Raw genomic sequence first — 20,660 nt, forward strand, 5'->3', positions numbered from 1 at the left:
GCCGCCCCGCTGCGGAATTGCCGCCGCGGTTAAGCGGTTAAGGACTAAAGGGGTTTTGCCGTAATCTTGTCTGCTGGTGATAAGGGCTTGCATGATGGACCTTCAGGTACTCTGTGAGAGCCATCTGAACACATTTTGGAGGAGCATGAGGGTGTAAAATCAACGCCTCTACGCGGGAACCACGGCCAAACTCCAGAAAAGACTCCAACGCTTACAAAACACCTCCGCACGCCTCATCCTCGGAATCCCCCGCCACAGCCACATCCCTGTCCACCTAAGAGACCTTCATTGGCCCCTGATCAACAAGAGGATTACCTTCAAGCTCCATACCCACGCCCACAAAGTACTCCACAACGCCAGACCGGTATACCGCAACAAACGACTCACCTTCTACACCCTGAACCGCCAGCTTCGCTCCGCAGACCTCGCCCTCAACAGCATCCCACGCATCCACCGAACGACGAAAGGCGGCAGACCATTCTCCCACCCCGCCGCCAAGACCTGGAACACCCACCCCATTCACCTGTGACAGACCCAGGCACTGCTGACCTTCAGGAGACTCCTCAAGACCTGGCTGGTCGATCAGTAGCTGCGTCAACCCCCCCCCCCCCCCCCCCCCCCAGTGCATTGAGACCCTCACAGGTGAGTAGCACGCTCTAAAATTGTTCTGATTGATTGATGCAACTGAGGTGAATTTGTTGGCCATTGAGATTTGATTATTGATCAGAACCCCCAAGTTGTATGGCCAAGAGGTTATGTTATATTGATTTGCATAGCACACTAATGACCAGAGAGGGTATCCAGGCGATTGGGCAGGTACGTGGGTCCCCAAGGTGCATATATGAAGAGCCAGGTCTTCAGCTTCTTGCGTAATTCACGAAGTGAGGAGGATTTGATATGTTGAGGGATGCATTTTCATTTCTTGGGTGTGATGTAGAAGAATGAACGACCTCCAGGTTTGCTTTTGAATGATGCAGGAACTGTGTGCAATGAGAGTTAGGCAGAGCGTTGGTGTCTGGTAGGTAGGTGGAAGTGTATTCGGCTGTTCAGGTATTCTGGTCCTGTGTTGTGTAAGGCTTTGTATGTGTGTGTGAGGAGTTTGAAAAGCCTATGCTTGTTAATGGGCACCCAGTGAAGCATCCTGAGGTGTGGTGTGATGTGGGTGCAGCATGGGAGATCGAGTATGAGACTTGCAGCGGTGTTCTGGGTGGTTTGGAATCTGTGCAGGAGTTGTTTGGAGAGTCCAGCAAAGAGACTGTTGCCATAGTTCAGCCTGCTGTGATGAGTGCTTGCATGATGGTCCATCTCGTGTTCTGAGGCAACCATTTGAAGATCTTTTGCAGCATGCATAGAATGTGGAAGCAGGAGGTACATACAACATCATCTTTGGCTGTCATGTTGAGCTTATCATCTAGGATGATCCCCAAATTTCTTGCATGGTCTGTGGGTGAGGGTGTTGGTGTTGTTCCAGGGGAAGGTCTTCTTACAGAAGATCAATACTTGCTTCTTGTCGGAATTGAGCTTCAAGCAGTTGGCTCGCATCCAGTCTGCTATCATGGCAGTGCAGTTGGTGAATTTGGTTGTGGTCGTGCTTGTCTTGGCTGTCACAGAGCATGAGTCTGGTGTCATCTGCATAAATGAGAGAAATGTCTTGTGGTCAGATGATGTTGGCGAGTGGTGTCCTGTATATTTTGAAAAGGGTTATGCTGAGGGACGATCCCTATGGTACAGTGGTGTAACGAAAGGTGAGAGGGCCCCCTGCAAGGTACACGGAGGGGGCCCCTCCAGATTTATTCTGGGGCTCTCAGGCCTGAGTACTGTGCTGAGGAGGCCCCCGCAACTCAGGGCCCCATTGCACCATGGGGGCCTGTGTTCCGCCCCTGCTATACTACTACGGGTGACAGCGGATCCTTGTATGCCAATATCATGAACTCTTCTGATGACAGTGTTATGAGAGACCGTGTTGAAAGAGGTCAAACAGATGAGGACCGCTGTTTCCCTTTGGTCCAGGATGATTCAAATGTCATCAGTGGCCGCGATGAGTGTTATTTGGCTGCTCTGGTTCATTCTGATTCCTGATTGAGTGCTGTCTAAAAGATGGTAAAGTTTGAGGTTGGTTCTAAGTTTCTTGTTGATGGCCTTCTCAATCACCTTGCCTGGATAGGGGAGCATGGAGATGGGTTGGAGGTTGCTCAATTTATTCGGGTCAGCTGTTGGCTTCTTGAGGAGGGCGTTGATTTCTACAAGTTTCCATTCACCCGAGACAACGGCAGACGTGATGGAGGGGTTGAAGATGTGGGTCGGGGTGGTGATCATTGGTGATGATCCCAGGTTGTAGATGTAGTGGGGGCATGAGTTCTTTTAGACCCCCTGAGTGGATGGTCTGCATGACTGCCACTGTGTTGTTTCTGGTGAAGGTTGTCCATTTGGTCAGGTCGCCATCTTGGTTGGTGGCGAGCAGGTTAGCAATGAGTTTTCTGGGGTTGGATTGGAGTGCGAAGTTGCAGTAGATGTTTGCGATTGAGATGGTTGGGCTGGGTGTCAGGCCTAGCCCTGTTGGCCACCAGACCAAGGACAAAAGAGAGGTGTCTTTACTGAATAAGACCACTTTCGTTTTGTTGGTGTTGAGTTTTAGGCAGTTGGTTTTCAGTGCAATGAAATACAATATAATGCAACATATTATTATAACGCACATATATATTGACTTTTCAGTGGTTAATAGGTGGCAACCAGAGTACTTCCATTCATCCTCTTCATGGTGGACAAACAGTGTTAATAATTTCTTCTAGTTGGACAGAACTTCTCTAGGTAGGAATATTAACTAAGCTAACTTGTAATAAAGTCAATAACTGTTAAGCCATAGACAAGGTTGTCAATGTTGTATCTATGAAGAGTTATGCAAAACTGATTTTGGTAAACACATTGGAAACTCATGATCACGTCAAAACAAATCTGGCTTGCATTAATTACTTGGAGGCACCTAATTTTACACACGCAAAAAGATTAGGGTAGAAGAACTATAAGTAGTTTGCAGCGCTTAGAAGAGATTAATACCCCAGTATTGCACTGCATTTCCCGGGGAGCTCTAAATCAAAACAAGCCGCCAGGTTGATGCAGCACTTTCAGAGTCCCAGCAAATTTTTTAGATAAACAAAAACCTGCCAATCATCTCCTGCTATATATTCTGCTTAAGTGATATAACACAAAATGCCACATTACAGTTTTTATGGTTTTCTTGAGGTCCATCACCACAAAAAAAGGTAAGAAAGGATAGAAATCTTGAAAGGGCATCACCTCAAACAGTCTGCGAGAGGGGCATCCGTCGCAGGCAGATAGTCATTTTGAAGCACTCCGCAAGTTTGGTGTCAGTCTCAAGTAATCCACCACATGGTTATCAATCGCGACTGTCATTAATCACTAGGCCCACCAAAGGATGGAGATCAACCACAAAGAGAGACCATTACCAGACCACTTGTGCAAGCGTGTGGCCATCCCAGAGCATTTGACTTTTCCAAAGTACCGGGTCAGAGTCACAGTGTTGCTAGAACGTTACCCGAGGGAGTATTGCATCCAATAGTACTCACTGAAGGGTATCTATTGCAGGCCGCAATTGAAGCAAGAGCATTTGGCTACGTAAAGGACAATACTCGATCAAACAGAAACCAGTGCCTGGGCATTTGGTGAAACTGGTATCCATATCGAAATACTCAGTTGAGTGGTATCATTCCCAGATCTCTCAGTCACGTGGGTATCAATCCCGCTCATCTATAAGCAGCTTAGCGGTCAGTGTCCGATGTCCACCATGCCACACATACTGAGGTGGGCTGAATTCAAAGGCCCAAGTCAAGTAACACTCCATAGCATCAGGAGTGGCGAGTGTCAATCCCACGGCCCTCGGCAGTGGAGTGTCAATCTTTGCATAGCCCTTAGCTTGTAGACACCATTTCCAAGCCTCAGCTAGCAGGTGCGTTACAGATGAAATACACACACCACAAAAACACAAAAATAGCACCAACCCTTTTAGAATCACTGAACTGGCTGGTGAAATGTCCTGAAATTTGTGTTGAAAAGCACGAACCGCTGTATTTCAAAACAAAATATGCTATTAATTCTCCCTTGAAATGCAAGTGTGTTGCCCGGGCAACGGACCATTTCTGCAAAAAAAAAGTATACATCAGTAAGAGGAAAGAGGTAGGTAGGGGGTTAGAAGCAGGGTGCCCCATTTCATTCAAAAAAATCCGAATCGTACAATACAGCTTATTTTAGTACATATCAAAGCATAATCTTACAAGAAGGATACCTTGATATCTCAAACACCCTTTGATTGCTATCGTTGGCATCTCACTGGCCTTTTCATCAGGCAGTTATAAACCAAAGTAGGCGTCCTTTATTAGGCACGACGAGCCTGCTCTCTGCACTTGTAAGCAAATTACATTTCTAGGAAAGTGTGAAAGGGAAGTGTGACACTACCATGCAACTTCGATAGCTACAAGAAAGGCAGAATGGTGTTAATTTGCCAGTGCTGCTGTCGGCAGAAATTCAGAGCAATTAGTGTACCTGCAAGGCAAGTCTCAGGCTGCTGTCTGCAGGGCTATTAAGCACTCTCTCCAGTAGGTGTCAGCGCAGGCCCACGAATTCTCTGTTCTGGAGGAGGGGAGACTATGCTTCTATACGGGAATATCAGACTACATCATCCTCTGGTACAAAGCGACGGCACTCCTCTTTATCACTGCCCTTGGTCCTCCCCTTCCACCTACCCTCATACAAAGCATCTCTTATTCTCACTGGACATTTTAGATTACATTCATCAATAAATATCTGGAAACTGCAGGCAGATACACCATTGAAATGGGGTTGAGTTACATTTTTCATGTTAAACTGTATTGAAAATGATTACTTGTTATTTTCTGTCCCCCCCCCCCCCCCAAAAAAAAAAAAATGGAGCTGCCCTTGTAAATAAAATGGGTGTCAGGGGAAAAAAAGCAACACTCCTCACAGTAATGCCTTTCTGTAAATCAGAGATCTCAGCTTTGAGTAAATCGGAGATCTCAGTTGAATGGTCATTAAGTACCGGAAAGGGAAACTCTCCTTAAAATAATTTACTAAACCATTTAAAAGTTCTTAGGTGGCTTTAAGTTTCTTGTGTGTGCCTGGCAATTCAGTTTTATGAAATGGAGCCTTTATGGTTGTTTAGGTAGAGCGCAGATCTAGCACCAAGAAGTGGTGCTGCTTTTCACAGACAGCATTTTCATTACACCAGTCACTCGCCGGTAAGTACAGAATACAGCCAGACACAAACTCAACAGAACACTTTCGAGTGCAGTCAAAAGGTACCTAAAACCATAAAGGGTACCGAGATCCCAAAAGCACTGCAGGACCATGGAGGCAGTGCCTAATTTGTATAAAAATAAAAAAAAAAGTGCCAGGGCCATTGTAGGGAGGCTACAGCAGCTTTCACAACCCATTGCCCCTGCTAGCTCTCGCATATACAGTATCATCACAACTACTAACCATCACACTACTACAAGAGTGACAATTCAGACTACTCAAGGCCCCCGGAGCTATGAGACTGGATTTGGTAGCAGGAATCAGTCCCTTTAATGTTTATTTAATGAATAAACAACCTTTGTGTGCTCATCTTTACCTTGGACAAACAGCGCCACCATGTGGCAGACTGTCATAAGTACTGGTGTTGGCAATTAAGTGCCAGTGCTGAGCACCGGAAACCACTGGCTCCAATTAAGCACTGCATATAAGTGGCTGTAAAGCTCCGTACAAATGCATGTTACGGTAACAACTTTAGGCATCGGTATTTGGAGGTGATTTCAAGAATCACACTTCACCTGGTTCAATAATCCTGGCAAATGGATGTCAGATGTGCTGAGCTGCACCTGTTTTAGGCAAACTGGAACCTTTTAAACAATTCCAGAGGGCTGGAATGCATATCCTATTACAGACAAGCAGATGTATCATTTAAACAAAAAAGTACTTTGGCACTATATTCCTTAGTGCTCGTTTCCTTGTGGGGAAATATTTTGCTAAAAAATTGCCAACAGCCACATTATTTTTTGAAGAGTTTCTCCCCATTCCCACCCCAAAAGCATATTTTTTTTATTGCTAAGAACGCACATACAAATCATTTTCCGGATGGGGAACTACTGGCAAAATGTTTGTTATCACCCAGAAACTCGCAAGTTTGTGGTTGTTCACCACATTTTACAGGTGGACCCACCCAGCACCACCAGCATACTAGCCCCAAGAGCTGATCCTCTCAAACGAAAATACCATCATACTGGTAAAATTTTTATGTGAGTAAATGCCATACAAAGGGCTACATCCCATGAGTCCCGATTGGGAACCAGGAATGGGTTTTAGCTCTTATTACCTGTCTGCATTTCCTTTATTTGCATTAGTTTCACTCATGCACATAAATACATTTGAGACTTTGGTTGAATGTATATTGCCTAGGGCCAATGCTGGGGTTATAGCCCAACCCGCCGGGGTCTAAAACAATCCACTGAGTCATTTATCCACATCTCCTGCCACAGTACTAGACTAGAAACATTAATACATTTTTTTCATACCAGTTTCTGCTAGTGCTGTAGTCTTGTTTCTATACAACTAAGCAGAACTCATCATCATTCTGAAGTCCATGGAACCTGTGTAGAGCTAGTAGAAAGGAGGCTCAAGATGTGTAGATCCAATTCATACTTAAGTTGCAGTCCTATTCCCCCACTGGACTAGCTGTCTCATGCACAAATATCTTTTTATGCAAACGATGAAGCATGTCACCTGATCACGAAGAAAACAGATCCGCTGATGCCTGCGTTTTTTGTGACTCATTCCTCCATCCACCTTTTCGGTTCACTTCTGATCGTCTTTTAGTGCATATTACCCTGTTTCAAAACTGACAGCATAAGCCTTTGCTGTGTCCTTTATGGAAATCACAGGTTATTTTAAGACGTACAGATGTAAACTATTATTGGGTACACAGTAGTTGCGTGTCACACTCCTTCAGTGGGTGATAGAAGTGAATCTTTAAAATTGAAAAACAAAATCTATTGGCTCAGTTCAGAATGCCTCTGAGTCAGGAGTCCGGCATCTACTCTCCATGATGACACACACCTTTGTAGTAGATTTCCAACTTAGATACGCTAACAAAGAATACAAGGAGTACTCTCGGAAATGTCCACTAGATGTATATTACCAAGGGTGCTCCAAACCCCAAAATGCATAGTGTGTGGAATGTCCATAGGAGTAAACCATCACAAATTGTACACTTTCAAATTAACTGGTTTTTTTTTGTTTTCTCCATACTTTTTGCCTTCTGGAGAAACCCCTTACTGTGCAGCCCCATTAAACAGTGGGATTTTCCTCCACCCCACCAAGGAGCCTAGCTTATGTCTGCCTCAAACAGGAGTAACTTTGTGTGTGTCACTACAGTGGGAAACCATGTGCAACCGGGAGGCGGATACCCTCAACCACAAAAGTTTGTCAGTTATCTCCGACTTAAGCATCATCTTCACTGAAACGCCCGTCACCTGTCCGTCATAAACTCAATTTTCCGTGGTACGTGCACTTTAGAAAGATAGCATTCTACAAGTCAGACTTCCATGACAATCCATATTCTGTGAATAAGTATTTGGGTTTGGGGAATACAACACGCTTTTCTAAACACACAATTGTGTGAACTTAAGTCATCATATTGCTACTAATGAACCACACATCTTCCGTTAGTGTAGTCTCTTGGTGCTTCGGGCTGTCTGGAGATGGGCATTGTGCTGCTTTTGGATGTACGAATCTGAGTAAGTGAGTGTAGGTGTGATATTGGATTAGTGTTTTGCTATTGGTGCGGTCTATGTGTGTCTTGTGTGTGGAACATCTACGGGTTCTTCTGAGATGGATCTCATACTTCTTCCAGGATGATAAAGGGTGGCTGGTGTACAGCGTTCACCTTATGTGTGCTTGCTAGGGTCTTCTAGGTTCTGTATTCCATGTTGTGGTGGTTACCTCGCTGGTGCGGACCATGTTTGTAGTACTCCCTTGGGATCACGTTGCTTAGTAGGTCCATCTAACGTTCTCATTTAGAGATTCTCGCAACCACCCACCGGCTTCTTGCCACACCAAAATCCCTCGAAAAACGAGTTTTGTTTGGGTTCTGCTTACGAAACCATATTAATCAAGTCAATTTAAAATACAGTGCGTAGCATGAGTTTTGTGCCACAATAAACAAAGCGGTGCATTTCAGGCTGTGTAAATCACCTTTGCAAAACGGAATACTCCTTCCTCTATCACAAAAGAAGAAAACAAAAAAGTCAGGCTGCACAGTAATACTTTTGAGCCGACTGCCCTTTGTCTAGTTGATGATGTCATCTACCTGGACTGGGACTGATATTAAGCTTTACCACTAAACTCGAAAGTGTAAGTGTAACTTTATGCGTTCAAAAGCTAAGAAATGTTTCTGTGTGGAACAGACTCCAGTTTTCTCTTCAGCAAGAATTGGTTGTATAAAATCACCAAACAGAAAAACTTCCTAGCTGGAATAGTTGTTAACGAACTCGGGCCTCGTGTGATGCAAACTTAGAACTGGTTTGGACTCCAAATTCAGCATGATTGCCCTGCCGGGAAACTTCAACAAACTACAAAGAAAGAGGATCACTTTTGTCGGCTGAATCTAACTCCTCAATTTTTTCCAGATGCCCAATCTAAATAAATCTCTTCTACTTTTACTTCGAACTACCTGTTGCGCTGACTGTAACTAATGGACCAACACAGAGAACAACATCCAAATCCCATCATAACTTCCTGATTTCAAGAGGGCCTGTAAAGGTGGCTGTAGAACAATGAAACTGAAAATGGCGCCGCTCCCATACAATTCTTAGGAAAATAATGCATCTAAATATCTGCCACTTGAGCAATTTGTACACTACCCTCCAATTACAATAACAGCACGTGGTTCGAGGCGAACAAAAGCTGCAAAAACACCTTTTGTAAAAACAGACTCTAAATTATATACTGCTAAAAATCTGGTAAGTGCTCAAATATCTCTCTACAAAAACTTTGAAAGGTATAGAATTCATAAATGCAGCCATTTTCGCTTAATAAGATTTTTAAAGTCTGTATTTTGGAGTTTTTATTGTAAAAGGTATTTTTTTAACCTGTATTTTCACATGCTACTACAGTTTGCACTTAAAGAAGAGTAAAATCTGCATGTGGAAAGATAGCAACAACGTTCATGAAAAAAAGTGTGCTTTCCTACCAGCAGATTTTGGAGTGAATTTATCTCTGTTGGCAGCACATACGGCAAGTAGCCGGTACCCCAGGTCTAGATCGAACCCTTGTTGTGCCGCTACTCTGCTTACAACCTACAGAGAGTGAGAAACAAAAATTAGATTCACAGTAATGGCACAGACGTATCCAAAGAAAGTTTGTTCCACACTATGGATATTCACACCCAAGAACTTAGACCCCACACTCAATGCTTGTGCACAGAAAGCTCTTATGGCCTACACGCATGCATCTGTGCAGAAGAATTTACAAACTACTGTGTGTGTGCTACAACTTACACCATATGCTTACATGGAGCAAAAACCTAGTGAGGGAGCAAGGGAACTCTGAATATAGTAATGGGTTAGGGAACGATTTATGATAGTGTACAAAAGCGGCTTGAGTGGAGGTAGAAACATGAGTTTTCCTTCAAGGTGTTTCTCTAGAACTAGAGGTTTTTTTCCGTATCAGTTTTGAATGGAGTGCTACTTAGACAACTTAATTTTCAGCTCCTTTTTCTGAGCGAACAGGCATACTCGATATGCAGAGTGATGTTGCGTCCTCTTCTGGTCATTTCTTAATTGCATTCTTTGATTTGAAGTTTAGATGTCTTTGATGCTAGTTGCACTCTCCCACCCCGAAAATATGCACTGAAGAGTTACTGTTCTACACCTTAGGTGTCAACAACGTAGAATTTACACCCTATGATTCATGTGTCTGCACTCAGTACCGAAACTCTTGCATTACGTTCGACCTCTCAATAAGTTACGTCTTATACTGCTGGTGTCTACACCAAAGACCTTCCATCCTACACCACAAAATGTTACACCCGTTTCCTTATGTGCCTACTCTCTCTTTATGCGATATGTGTGTGTACTAAAGTCCTCATGTTCCATAGTTCTCATGGCTGCATTTACCAGTTTATCTACCACTCTGTCAATGTCTGCACACAGTATGTTAAATCATGCACTTGCGAGTTTCTGTACGCAGAGCCTACATTTTACATTGGATGTGTCTAACTCCAGTAGATTACATCCGATTTGACAAGCGTTTGTCACTTGTTAGCCAATATGGTACTACTGCAAAGGTCTATACTAAAGAAATTGTGTCTTGCAAAGGATATCAATTCAGGCAATGATGGTGTCTGAACATGAAACAAGTTACATACCCTTAACTATAGTTTTGCAGTTTTATGCTATTCTAGATTATATGCTGTGTTTAATTCTACAATCCAACGGTTAGGCTCAAAACAGCCTCTTTTTTACGACATAAATGTGATTTTGTGTGTTGGCTGTAACCATGCTTGGAATGACTCAACATACATCGACTCAAAGTCCACAATCCACCAACACTAAACGCCATTGTAAGATTTCACGGCCGTGTTTGACAGAAGCATTCACATCCATTATTGTAGATGGGTATCATAGCAGACCTTGCAATATGTTTCTTACCACTTAAAGTTATATTTTGCACTGTGCCTTTCAAGAGCAGCTACATCCTACATTGCAGAATGCTGGAGTCCGCAGCCTGCATATCACTTACCTGAGCCTTTACGCAGACGATTACTGTCAATAATGCAGTGGCTTGCCACAGACATCACAACCTGAACACCGCACAGTTCTGCAATCTTCCTTGGAAAGCCATATCCCATTACAGCCCCACAAGAGCTGGGTTGCTCTTATTCTGTTTAGCGGAGTCTTTCATACAAAGGTGACAAGGCCCCCACAGATATACACCCTACCCAACAGGTCGTCAAGATAACAATGACAGATGTCCTTTTGCCAAAGGATACAGGGAGCAAATCTGAGGAGACGCAGAATACACTGACTGGTCTGAAAGGTTGTGCCCCACTACCACAGCGATGTGGTGGACCAATGAAGAACATTATCGGTGGAATTCACCAATCAGGACTGCGTGCAGCGGAAGATGAGAAATGAACCTATAACGTGGTCAACTGCCACGTCATTCAGCTGCCATGGCCATCCCTTTCACCCACCACGCGGCACAAAGGCCTTTCGTCGACCTGGGCTTGGGCAGGCTGATTATTATGCACCAGGGCTAGTCACCGTGGCCACTTGTACGCACGCGGCATCCAAAACATGCAGCTGCGCCATCTCACCAAGTGACACCTTTCATTAGCACTCTGAGGTAAACTAACCCGCGCCGCGATGGCAATTTAATTACTCCCGACTGTTTTCCAACATCCACTTTTCTTAATTAACAACAAAGACTCCGATTGTCATTATCAAGGAGAAATATTATGGATTAGGCCATACAATGTTGAGGTTTCAGAGGCGGATAATTTCCAAATTGGAGGGAAGATTAATCGCGCTCTTGCAGAGGTCTTTTTTTTTTGTTTAAGCATCCAATCTACGAAATGGAAAGGCTCCGGAATCGAGCGGCTCCGGGAGTGCATTTTAATGATCAGACATGCTAATGCGGCTCAGATGGCGAACGCTTTAAAATACGCTTACACAACATGCGGCGCCGCGCGCGCTCCTCCCTCCAAAAATACAAACAGAAAAAAAAAATCTCAGGCGGCACGCAGGAAACGCGCCTGGGCCAAAGCACGCACTCACGCACGCCGACTCCTTTCTCCCGCCATCTGTGGCTGCGCGAGGAAGGTGATGGCGGGAATGCAGCGCTGGCGCGAGCAGGGATGGCGGCAGCTGTGAGGGGAGAGAGTGCAGCCCCCATGCGTGGCGGCGGCTGCTTCTGTGGTGGAACATTCCAGATGGCTGGCGGCGGGCTCTGTCCGCCCAGTTCTTGTGCTAGTGTAGGACTGGTCAGCCTCTATTCGTCTCCCACTCCTGCCCCAGAAGTTCTTACATCTGGAGCGCGTGCGTCAAACCCCCCCCCCCCCCCAACCTCTTTTGGGGGGCTGCGTTGCGAAGGGAGAGGTAAGTGAAATGGCACACTCCCTGGCTCGCAGAGAGGCACTTTAACTTCTCATAGATGGGGAACATTCACAGCTCCGCATAGGGCAGAGTTCCTTGTGCATTGAGCCAATGCAGGCTCTGTGCTCCCCTGGATAGCTGGCAAGACTGCTCACCTCTTAGCTACAACCCTTCATCCTATAAAGGGTACAGCTACTTGGAGAACAATCCAGACTATGGTCTCCCCTCGCCCTCTGAGCATAGAGCTCTCCTTTTCAACAAAGACAGATCCAGCATCCATTCAGCAAGTAGACTGGATGGAACCACTACTGCCTTCACCACGGAATGGGAACTGAAACAAGGCCAACTACATCACCAGTGCTTTACGAGGGATGAAAAAGGTGGGGCGATCTCCAACAGAGGCGTGACAAAGAAGCACAACTAGGAATCCCTCTAAAAATGCTGAGTATATGCAACCAGTGAGGTTACCCAAGGCACTCCAATTCAAACATGAACATTCAGACTATAAACATGAGATGCTTAGTGCATAGGCAGGCAAATTAATGTTACTCTAGTAATACCGCTAAGCACCAATTGTGGGTAATTTTCCTCCTAGCAAAAAATGAAAATAGATAGATATATAGACAGATAGATCAGATTCCCATTTGGCACCAGCATTGCTATACCACTGGAAATACGGAGCAACCTTCCTACCCTAGTAAACGTTCACTGTGCCTCTGAGCGGTGCACCTGTATTGACATCTGCCAACAGCATGGGCCTGCAGCACCTGATTATGCATACTACCTGCCTTCCAGAAAGCGCTGAGAGGCGCTAATGAAGATGCAGCTCTGTACTCCAACTAACTGACAGTAAGAACCTAAAGGGTTGCAGTTTGCAATGTTCATGTCTCCTGAATGCTCGCAGCGCGAGAAGGGAAATACATCTGAGCCCCCTGCACCCATTCAAGACCAACACATTGCAGAAAAAAAGGATCCATGAGGCAAGGCACATCTGTATATCACATACAAATGCTAGTAGGATTCGATAAAAAACATTATGTTTGCCCAAACTAGTTATTTGTCATTTCTGTGCAACTGTTTAAAAAAAAAATAGAATGTATTTTTTTTCTATTAGGGTAAGTTTGTATTTTTCCCGGTGAGTTAAAGGCAAGAATAGAATACTTGCTAAAGATCAGTTTCAATGTCTGTTCTGTTTTTTACTGCTGGGGCAGAGCCCAGCAGGTTTAGCTCTGTATAAAGCCCTGCCTAAAACACTGCGTCGTGTGCAATAGCAGCTTGATTCAAGAACTAAAGGATTCTCAATCAACTGTAAATTCCAGAAGCACAGTGAGCTATAGATGTCAGGACAAAGTCAGGATGACCAATTGATCTGCAACACTGGGACCATGAATAGGGAAACAAGTGAGAATACATTGATGGGAACCACCCATGTCATGATCGCACCTCTGCGGAAGGGGCTGTGGATCTCAGTTAAGCGTCTTGCAAACAGCCAGCACTAAACTATGTGATCTAACATCTAACTTTCATGGACAAAAATCCCAACATCTTAAATTCTGAAACATGACTTGACCACCTTGCTAAAACAACTGATATAGGTTCCCGCTAAGCTCACTCACGGCCAGAGCGGACAAGGGTTATTAAGACCCAAGCTCCCACTATGACCAACAACTTAGAGATAACCCACTAGGCATACAGATGGGTCAGGTTGGGAGGTCAGAAGGTCAATCGTGTACCCTCCAAACAACTCCCCCACATAAAATTAGGGTTGGGAATGAATTGACAACTTATGAGAGCCTCGACATGGATGCAACACAAATAGAGACTGAAGTCTGCACAAAGCACCAACAGAGGTCAAGTAAGTGGTAAATGCAGCACTATACAAATAGCCAGAAACGTAACATAACTGGAGCATGTTACATCTTGCATGCTTTTTGGCAGTAGAGGTGATGGGTCTGCCATCCTATCCTCCAGGTTAATTCCTGCCACTCGATGCACAGGGAGTTAATGGTGAAAATCACAACAGCAACATCTTGGGACCCATACTTCATATCTTCTTGGTACATGCCTTTTTGAATATGAAAGACGTTCTCTGAAAGACCAGGAGAACAAGCAAGCATCGAGGTCCTTCAGACAGGCTGCAGTACGGCCCACTCTCAAACCTACTGGGTAAGAGGCACGTTATTGGAAACACTAATTCAGTGACTGACTGCTTAGGGTTGCAAATGGCCACAGATTTTATAGGTAGTACAAGCAAGGTGCAATACTAGCAAAAGTTGTACTTGTCTGGGGATACAGCAACAATATTGAAGATATTCTACAGACTGCATCTTAATGTAATCTGAAATACTAGTCACCATCTCCTAAACTAACTGTGCAAAAAGCACAGACCCAGTGTAGGACTAAAACTTTTCCAGTAAGTTTACAACTGAATGGGGAAAAGTCACCCACTGTCAACTACACATACAACCAAGAAAAAAAGACCTCCTTATAAACTGGGGCGTAACATCCGAATCGTAGGTCCCAGACTTGAGCGTCTCAAATCGGATGCTCTAGCACAAGGAAATCAACATTCAATTCATAAAAAAATTAATTTGACTTCAGGCCAGTCCATGGGAAGCAGCCATATACAGTGAGTTGACAATGGGTGGTCCATGGCTCACTGCTCAAATATGCACACTAGATATCTTGAGCAGGATAGCAGGAAGGCTTAAGGTACCCAGTAGTAGACCAAAGAAACACATTTTCATTTACATCACTTGTGTCTCTACGTGATCAAAAGCACACATTTGAGGGAACCCAGCCTGGGCTTAACATTCCCAGACCGAACAAGCTAGAGTATCTCAAAGTCAGACAAAATGCTGTGGCAACAAGACCACAAGGCACATGCTCTTAAAAAGCTCAAGCACAAATAATAGCCGAAACAAGATTAGGGCCAGGCACTGCTGTGTTGAGACAAGATCTGGAAACAAGAGCTGGAGAGAGTCTACCAGAAGGGGATAAAGGTGATTTGGAGGATGGGGACAGAAAATGGAGAGCGAGAGAGAGAGACAGCTAGAGAGAGAAAAAGGAGATGGAGAGTCAAATAGGAGAGGAGACTACATGGGGAATGTGATAGGGATCCAGGAAGGAAGATGGGAAGCTCGTTGAAGGAAGCTCCTCCATATCGTTTATGCATTGGACAGAAACATGGCATGGCTTGGTAGTTCGGGCTGGACTGTTCCCATGAGGCACAGGGTCAAGGCTGATTTGCATATAGCCAGTGTCTGACCTAGGGTGGTGTGGAGTGCAAAAAAACGATGGATTTAGGCCCAGATCTTTGTACTGGGGTGAATGTTCTGTATTCAGTCCATCAACTGTGTTTTTTGCAATTGGACAGAAACAGAGCAGAAGATGACATTCACAACAAAGTAAGATCTACCACTCTGAAGCTACCTATAGCTGGAAGCATCTATGCGAATAAAGCAATTTAAACCACTTCAACACACCTACAATGGCATTCCTCAACCCATTCCAGCTTTGCACTATATCTGCAGTATGGTCTTTCTTAGCCAGTACAGCAGGATTAAAGAGGTGGGGCTGCAACGTTACTATTTCAAGGGATGGCTAAGTATCACAGCGCCAATATCCTCTTTACGTCTCCTGTTTAAAACCCGACTGGGCAACTAGCAGGATTTAGTGTCCAAATTCAGATTACAAACTTTGCGTAAAAATCTGTACCTATGGATTTTTCGGGGCATGTTTCAGTAGTATAGACTTTGGAATTTTCTTGGGAAACATTTTTGGAATGATTAAAAATCTGCAGAAATCAGTGCACGAACACAAATTTCCAAGGTTATTCCTCATTCCAAGATTGTATGGTCATAATGGTGAAATAATACCACATTAGCATACTCGGCTATACCAGTCTTAATGCATCAGTTTATTGTAGACTCGTGAACTGCCCCTAACAGAAGGATCTTTAATTTGTTAACCAGTTTGATTTTGTTCCATTTTTCAAACTTTTTGCAACGGTGCAAGCTAACAGAGGCAGCAATGCATGCCCACAGTGCAGCAATGCCCAGCAGCAATCCAGAAAATGGAAAACTGCCAGTACCTTTCGATACTCTCATGCCAGGCAGGCACCTACGGCTACTGCCTTTCACCATGCACCAGAAAAGTGAATCTCCTGCTACAGATTTACAGAATAACACAGCTTTCGGCTTTTTTCCAATTGTTATTTTTAGGAATCTCTTCTAGGAACTTGAAAAGACAGGTTGTTCCAGCCTTTCCGGGAGCAGCACATTCTTGCCACAATTATGCAATGATGTTTTACTTTGCTTAAGGAAATGGTGCAATGTGTCAGGTCAGGAACTAAGCAGTAGCGCTGTACTCCCTCATAAAATACTTTTTAATAAATCAACATGTGTTTTGCATACAGGTGTTCAGTTTGCTTCTTTTCAAATCTGGTTGATCATCTCCCTTACTTTCCACCAACAGAGGAATAGAGCACCCAATCCCCCGACAAAAGGCAACCATCCAATCCCTCCACTCCACACTTTGATTGAAACATACTCCGTTCAGCTCTGACTGAGGCAAATTTTGCCTGACCGAGGCAAGATTCCTCTCTATCACAGTTCTCACCGATCCTCAGAAGTAGCACAGCTCTGCCCCGTCCCTTAAGAGAGGCATAGTGCCATCTCCAACCATTGATTCCTGAAAACCTGATCTGAGGAGCCTCCTCAGGGCAGGTGAGAAGCAGTATTTGACCTGACTGTGAGGCTATGGCATCACGGCTCCAACAGGTTCTGGTGGCAATATCTGGACATGGCAGTGGGTGGAGGTGTGAACCACCGCAGAAAGGGCACCTACCGTTAAACAGCCCATCAGGCTCTGCTCAAAGGGTCTCTGGAAGGCTCGAGGATCCCCACACCAGTCCAGCAGCTCAGTGGCCGCATTCTGAAAGTTGGCAGGATTCTGTAAGTGCTGAAAGAGGAGCAGACGAGAAGAGGATCAATGGCCAGTGGTGATCAACAAGAGAACGACAGAAAAACCAACATCCACCCCACCCTCATTTTACTTCTCAGAAGAAAAGTTCAAAGAGCAAAGGCAGGTCAAGGTCTGTCCACTGATACCAAATGTGTGGTACTAAGGCCAAACGAGATATTGCAGCCAAAAGTGGTGGGAAAGTCAGAGAAGTGAGGAACACCAATGTCCTGCCCGTCAATAGTTGGATTCCTACTCCACATGGTGAGATCTTTGTTCTGATATTGCTTACCAGCATCTCAGTCACAAATTTATACATAAGAATGTGTAAATAATTTGGGATAAGTAAAGGAGTAGACAGGATAAGGGGCACTGCACAGTTCAAGACATCACATATGAGGCTAAAGAGAGCATCGGGGTAGGGGAGTAAGAAGCTAGTTACTTACCTGTAACAACAGCTGTGAGCTTGAAGCTTTTCTAGGTTCTCTTTGCTGTGTATTATTTAGGCCCCTGTCGTGAATTACAAGTCATGTTGCCTGGAGCTTGAACAGAGTTTTGGGCGTGGGGATTAGGTACAGCTTCAGAAGTAACAGGCTCGGGAAACAGCGTTTACATTGCATGCTTTACATCGCATGCCATTACAACATGGTCGTTACGACGACCGAGTTGTTACATCGCGAACTATTACATCGTAAGTCGTTACAACAGCTTGCTGTAGGGGGCAGAAGGTGTTGGATTTACAATGCAACACCTTCCCTGCTGTTGCACAAACTGGAGTAGGAATAGTAAATTATACTACTCCTAAATACAGTGTGCCCCCTACAGCAAGTCGTAACAACTTGCAATGTAATGGTTCGCGATGTAACAATGCAGTCGTAACAACTGCGTTGTAATGGCAGGTGATGTTAAGCATGCATAGTAATGACATATGTTCGAAGGCACAGATGAAGAAAATGAACAGTTTCTCAACAAAAATATACAGAAGTAGAAAGAGAGGCCCTGATGATGATGTTGCTATAGTTCCTTATAATATAACGTAGTTCAAGATTGTAAAACGTTGATCACAAGGGACCAATCTATGCCAGATTTAAAACTAAAGCTATGTAAATGACTCCTAGTATGTTCTCTGCATCTGAATGCATCTTCTGGGTGTCTTTGAAGGTATGGCGTGGAATTTGGTATCTTTGGCCAACCCTGAACAACTCTAGCCTAAGTATTTTTCAAACCCCAAAATAAAATATTCATACATGTCCCTTCACCCCTAAGGAGGGTGTGTCCAGCTGTTTGTTCGTCAATACAAAGACACAAGAGATGGGTCATGAGCCCCCAGACAAGCTCCTCCCACACATTCAATCAAAAAACTGCTTTTTCAAACATGAATTCTACGAAGATGAGCTATGTCTGCACCACTAACCCGCAGTATCTAAGGTTTTCACTTTAAATTACACCGCTACTCTCACCGAGTCCATAAGCGCACATATATATCTCTTGCCCCATAAAATTCTTAACCAAGACACAATGTCCTTCCGAAATAGTAAAATACACACATCTCTTACTCCTCTCGTCCCGCAGAGCTTTTCACTATATGAGCATTTTCCTCCTCATCGCCTCTTCATCGTACTTTTCATTCTGCTAAGGTTTTGTAAACTGGTGAGACCGGCTCTCCTTTTTCCTGTGACAAACAGGTCAGACTTTACAAATGTGACACAGTTATTGGTATGTCCAACATTCAATCGACAGCGCAAGCCTCTACACTGCCCATGTGTATTGTCAATGCAGATTTCAGGATTGCCGGCCCTGCCTTGTCCCCACCTGCTACTATTTTAGTCTTCTTCACTGCCTCCTATCCAAGGTGCACTGACTCCACAGCATTTTCTAGTTCCGTACCTCGAGTTTACCAAGATCCACCACAGACATAGCCGGTGTCACTAAAAGGCAGGCCATTACCAACATATGTTTAACTATCACTGCCAGCCCCCGCTCACACCAGAGGCCTCTCTGCGTCCACCAAGGCCCCATCAACTACATCCACATTTTTCTCCTCAAACACAACGGGCCCAGTCATTACATCCACATCCCACGGCTGGACCCTATATGCTGCTATCACTACTTCCTCCCCTTCTATCATTGCCCTCTCGTCTGCCACCAAAGGTCTACTCGCTACCTAGAATGGGTCCACCACCGCAGCCACATGCTGCTCTGGTGTCACTCCCTCCATGGCACGCCAAGATCATCACCGTACTCAAGAAACCCAAGGCAGACCCCAAGGACCTCAAGAACTTCTGGCCCATCTCCCTGCTCCCATTCCCAGCAAAGGTCATCGAGAAGACCGTCAACTAACAACTGACCCGCTGCCTCGAGGAGAACAACATCCTGGACCCTTCCCAGGCTGGGTTCCGCAGCAACGACAGCACCGAGACTGCCCTCATCGCCCCCACCGATGACATCAAGTCCCTGCTGGACAACGGAGAAATGGCGGCACTCATCCTCCTGGACCTGTCAGCTGCCTTTGACACGGTCTGCCACCACACACTACGAACACGCCTCCACAACGCCAGGATCCAAGAGAAGGCCCTGGACTGGACCACCTCCTTCCTCTCCGGCAGAACACAGAGCGTCCGCCTTCTTCCCTTCCGCTCCAAAGCCACCAAGATCATCTGCGGCGTACCCCAGGGCTCATCCCAACTCCGTTTAACATCTACATCGCACAGGTCGCCCGTAATCACGACCTCAACATAATCTCCTATGCCGATGACACCCAACTGATCTTCTGCCTCACCAAGGACCCCCACACCGCCAAAACAAACCTTCACGAAGGAATGAAGGCCGTCGCTGAATGGATGAGGAACAGCCGACTGAAGCTGACCTCGGACAAGACGGAGGTCCTCATCCTCGGATCCACCCATTCGGCTTGGGATGACTCCTGGTGGCCAACCGCACTGAGAACCGCTCCAACACCCACCGACCACGCACGCAATCTAGGGGTCATCCTCGACTCCACCCTCTTCATGACTAAACAGGTCAACGCCGTCTCCTCCTCCTGCTTCAACACCCTCTGCATGCTCCGCAGGATCTACAAGTGGATCCCCACTGAAATGAGAAGAACGGTCACCCAGGCCCTCAAGCAGCAGGTTGGACTACGGAAACGCCCTCTACGCAGGAGCCTTGGCCAAACTGAGGAATAGTGCTCTTCTGATCGGCATCATTTGTACCGAGACTCCATTGCTTTTTCATTGCCATCTCGTGTCAAACACTTCCGCACGACCCACCTGGTCGTTTCTGCTGATGCCTGAGGAAAATCTAACTAACACGACAACAGTCATCTTGCAGCCTGCATTTCTGCCCAGGAACTGTCGCACACCCAACTCCCCCTGTTCTTGCAGTTCAACAGAAAGCCATGAGACACTCACACCCCCTGTGTAAATGATTTGTTTTCCATCTCCTGCTCCCAGCCTGGTAAACATCCTTGACATCGTGATCAGGTTATCTGGACAATGGTTTGACTGCTGGGCCTTGATCAAGGTGATTAAACAA

General features: G+C 45.2%; 1 protein-coding gene across 7 annotated transcripts in view; it reads right to left on the reverse strand.

The window, feature by feature from the left end:
• ZMIZ1 (zinc finger MIZ-type containing 1) overlaps positions 1 to 20,660 on the reverse strand; it is a 535,099-nt gene that overhangs the window by 144,834 nt on the left and 369,605 nt on the right. For all 7 annotated transcript variants that reach the window (XM_086922439.1, XM_086922438.1, XM_086922436.1 and 4 more), the window contains 2 exons: positions 17,013 to 17,126; positions 9,260 to 9,365 (listed from right to left, as the gene is read on the reverse strand). In XM_086922439.1, the coding sequence (XP_086778565.1) occupies positions 9,260 to 9,365; positions 17,013 to 17,126 (220 nt within the window). The remainder of the gene's footprint in view (positions 1 to 9,259; positions 9,366 to 17,012; positions 17,127 to 20,660) is intronic.

The sequence above is a fragment of the Lissotriton vulgaris genome, chromosome 5 (genome assembly GCF_964263255.1).
Source record: "Lissotriton vulgaris chromosome 5, aLisVul1.2, whole genome shotgun sequence".
Classification (NCBI taxonomy): domain Eukaryota; kingdom Metazoa; phylum Chordata; class Amphibia; order Caudata; family Salamandridae; genus Lissotriton; species Lissotriton vulgaris.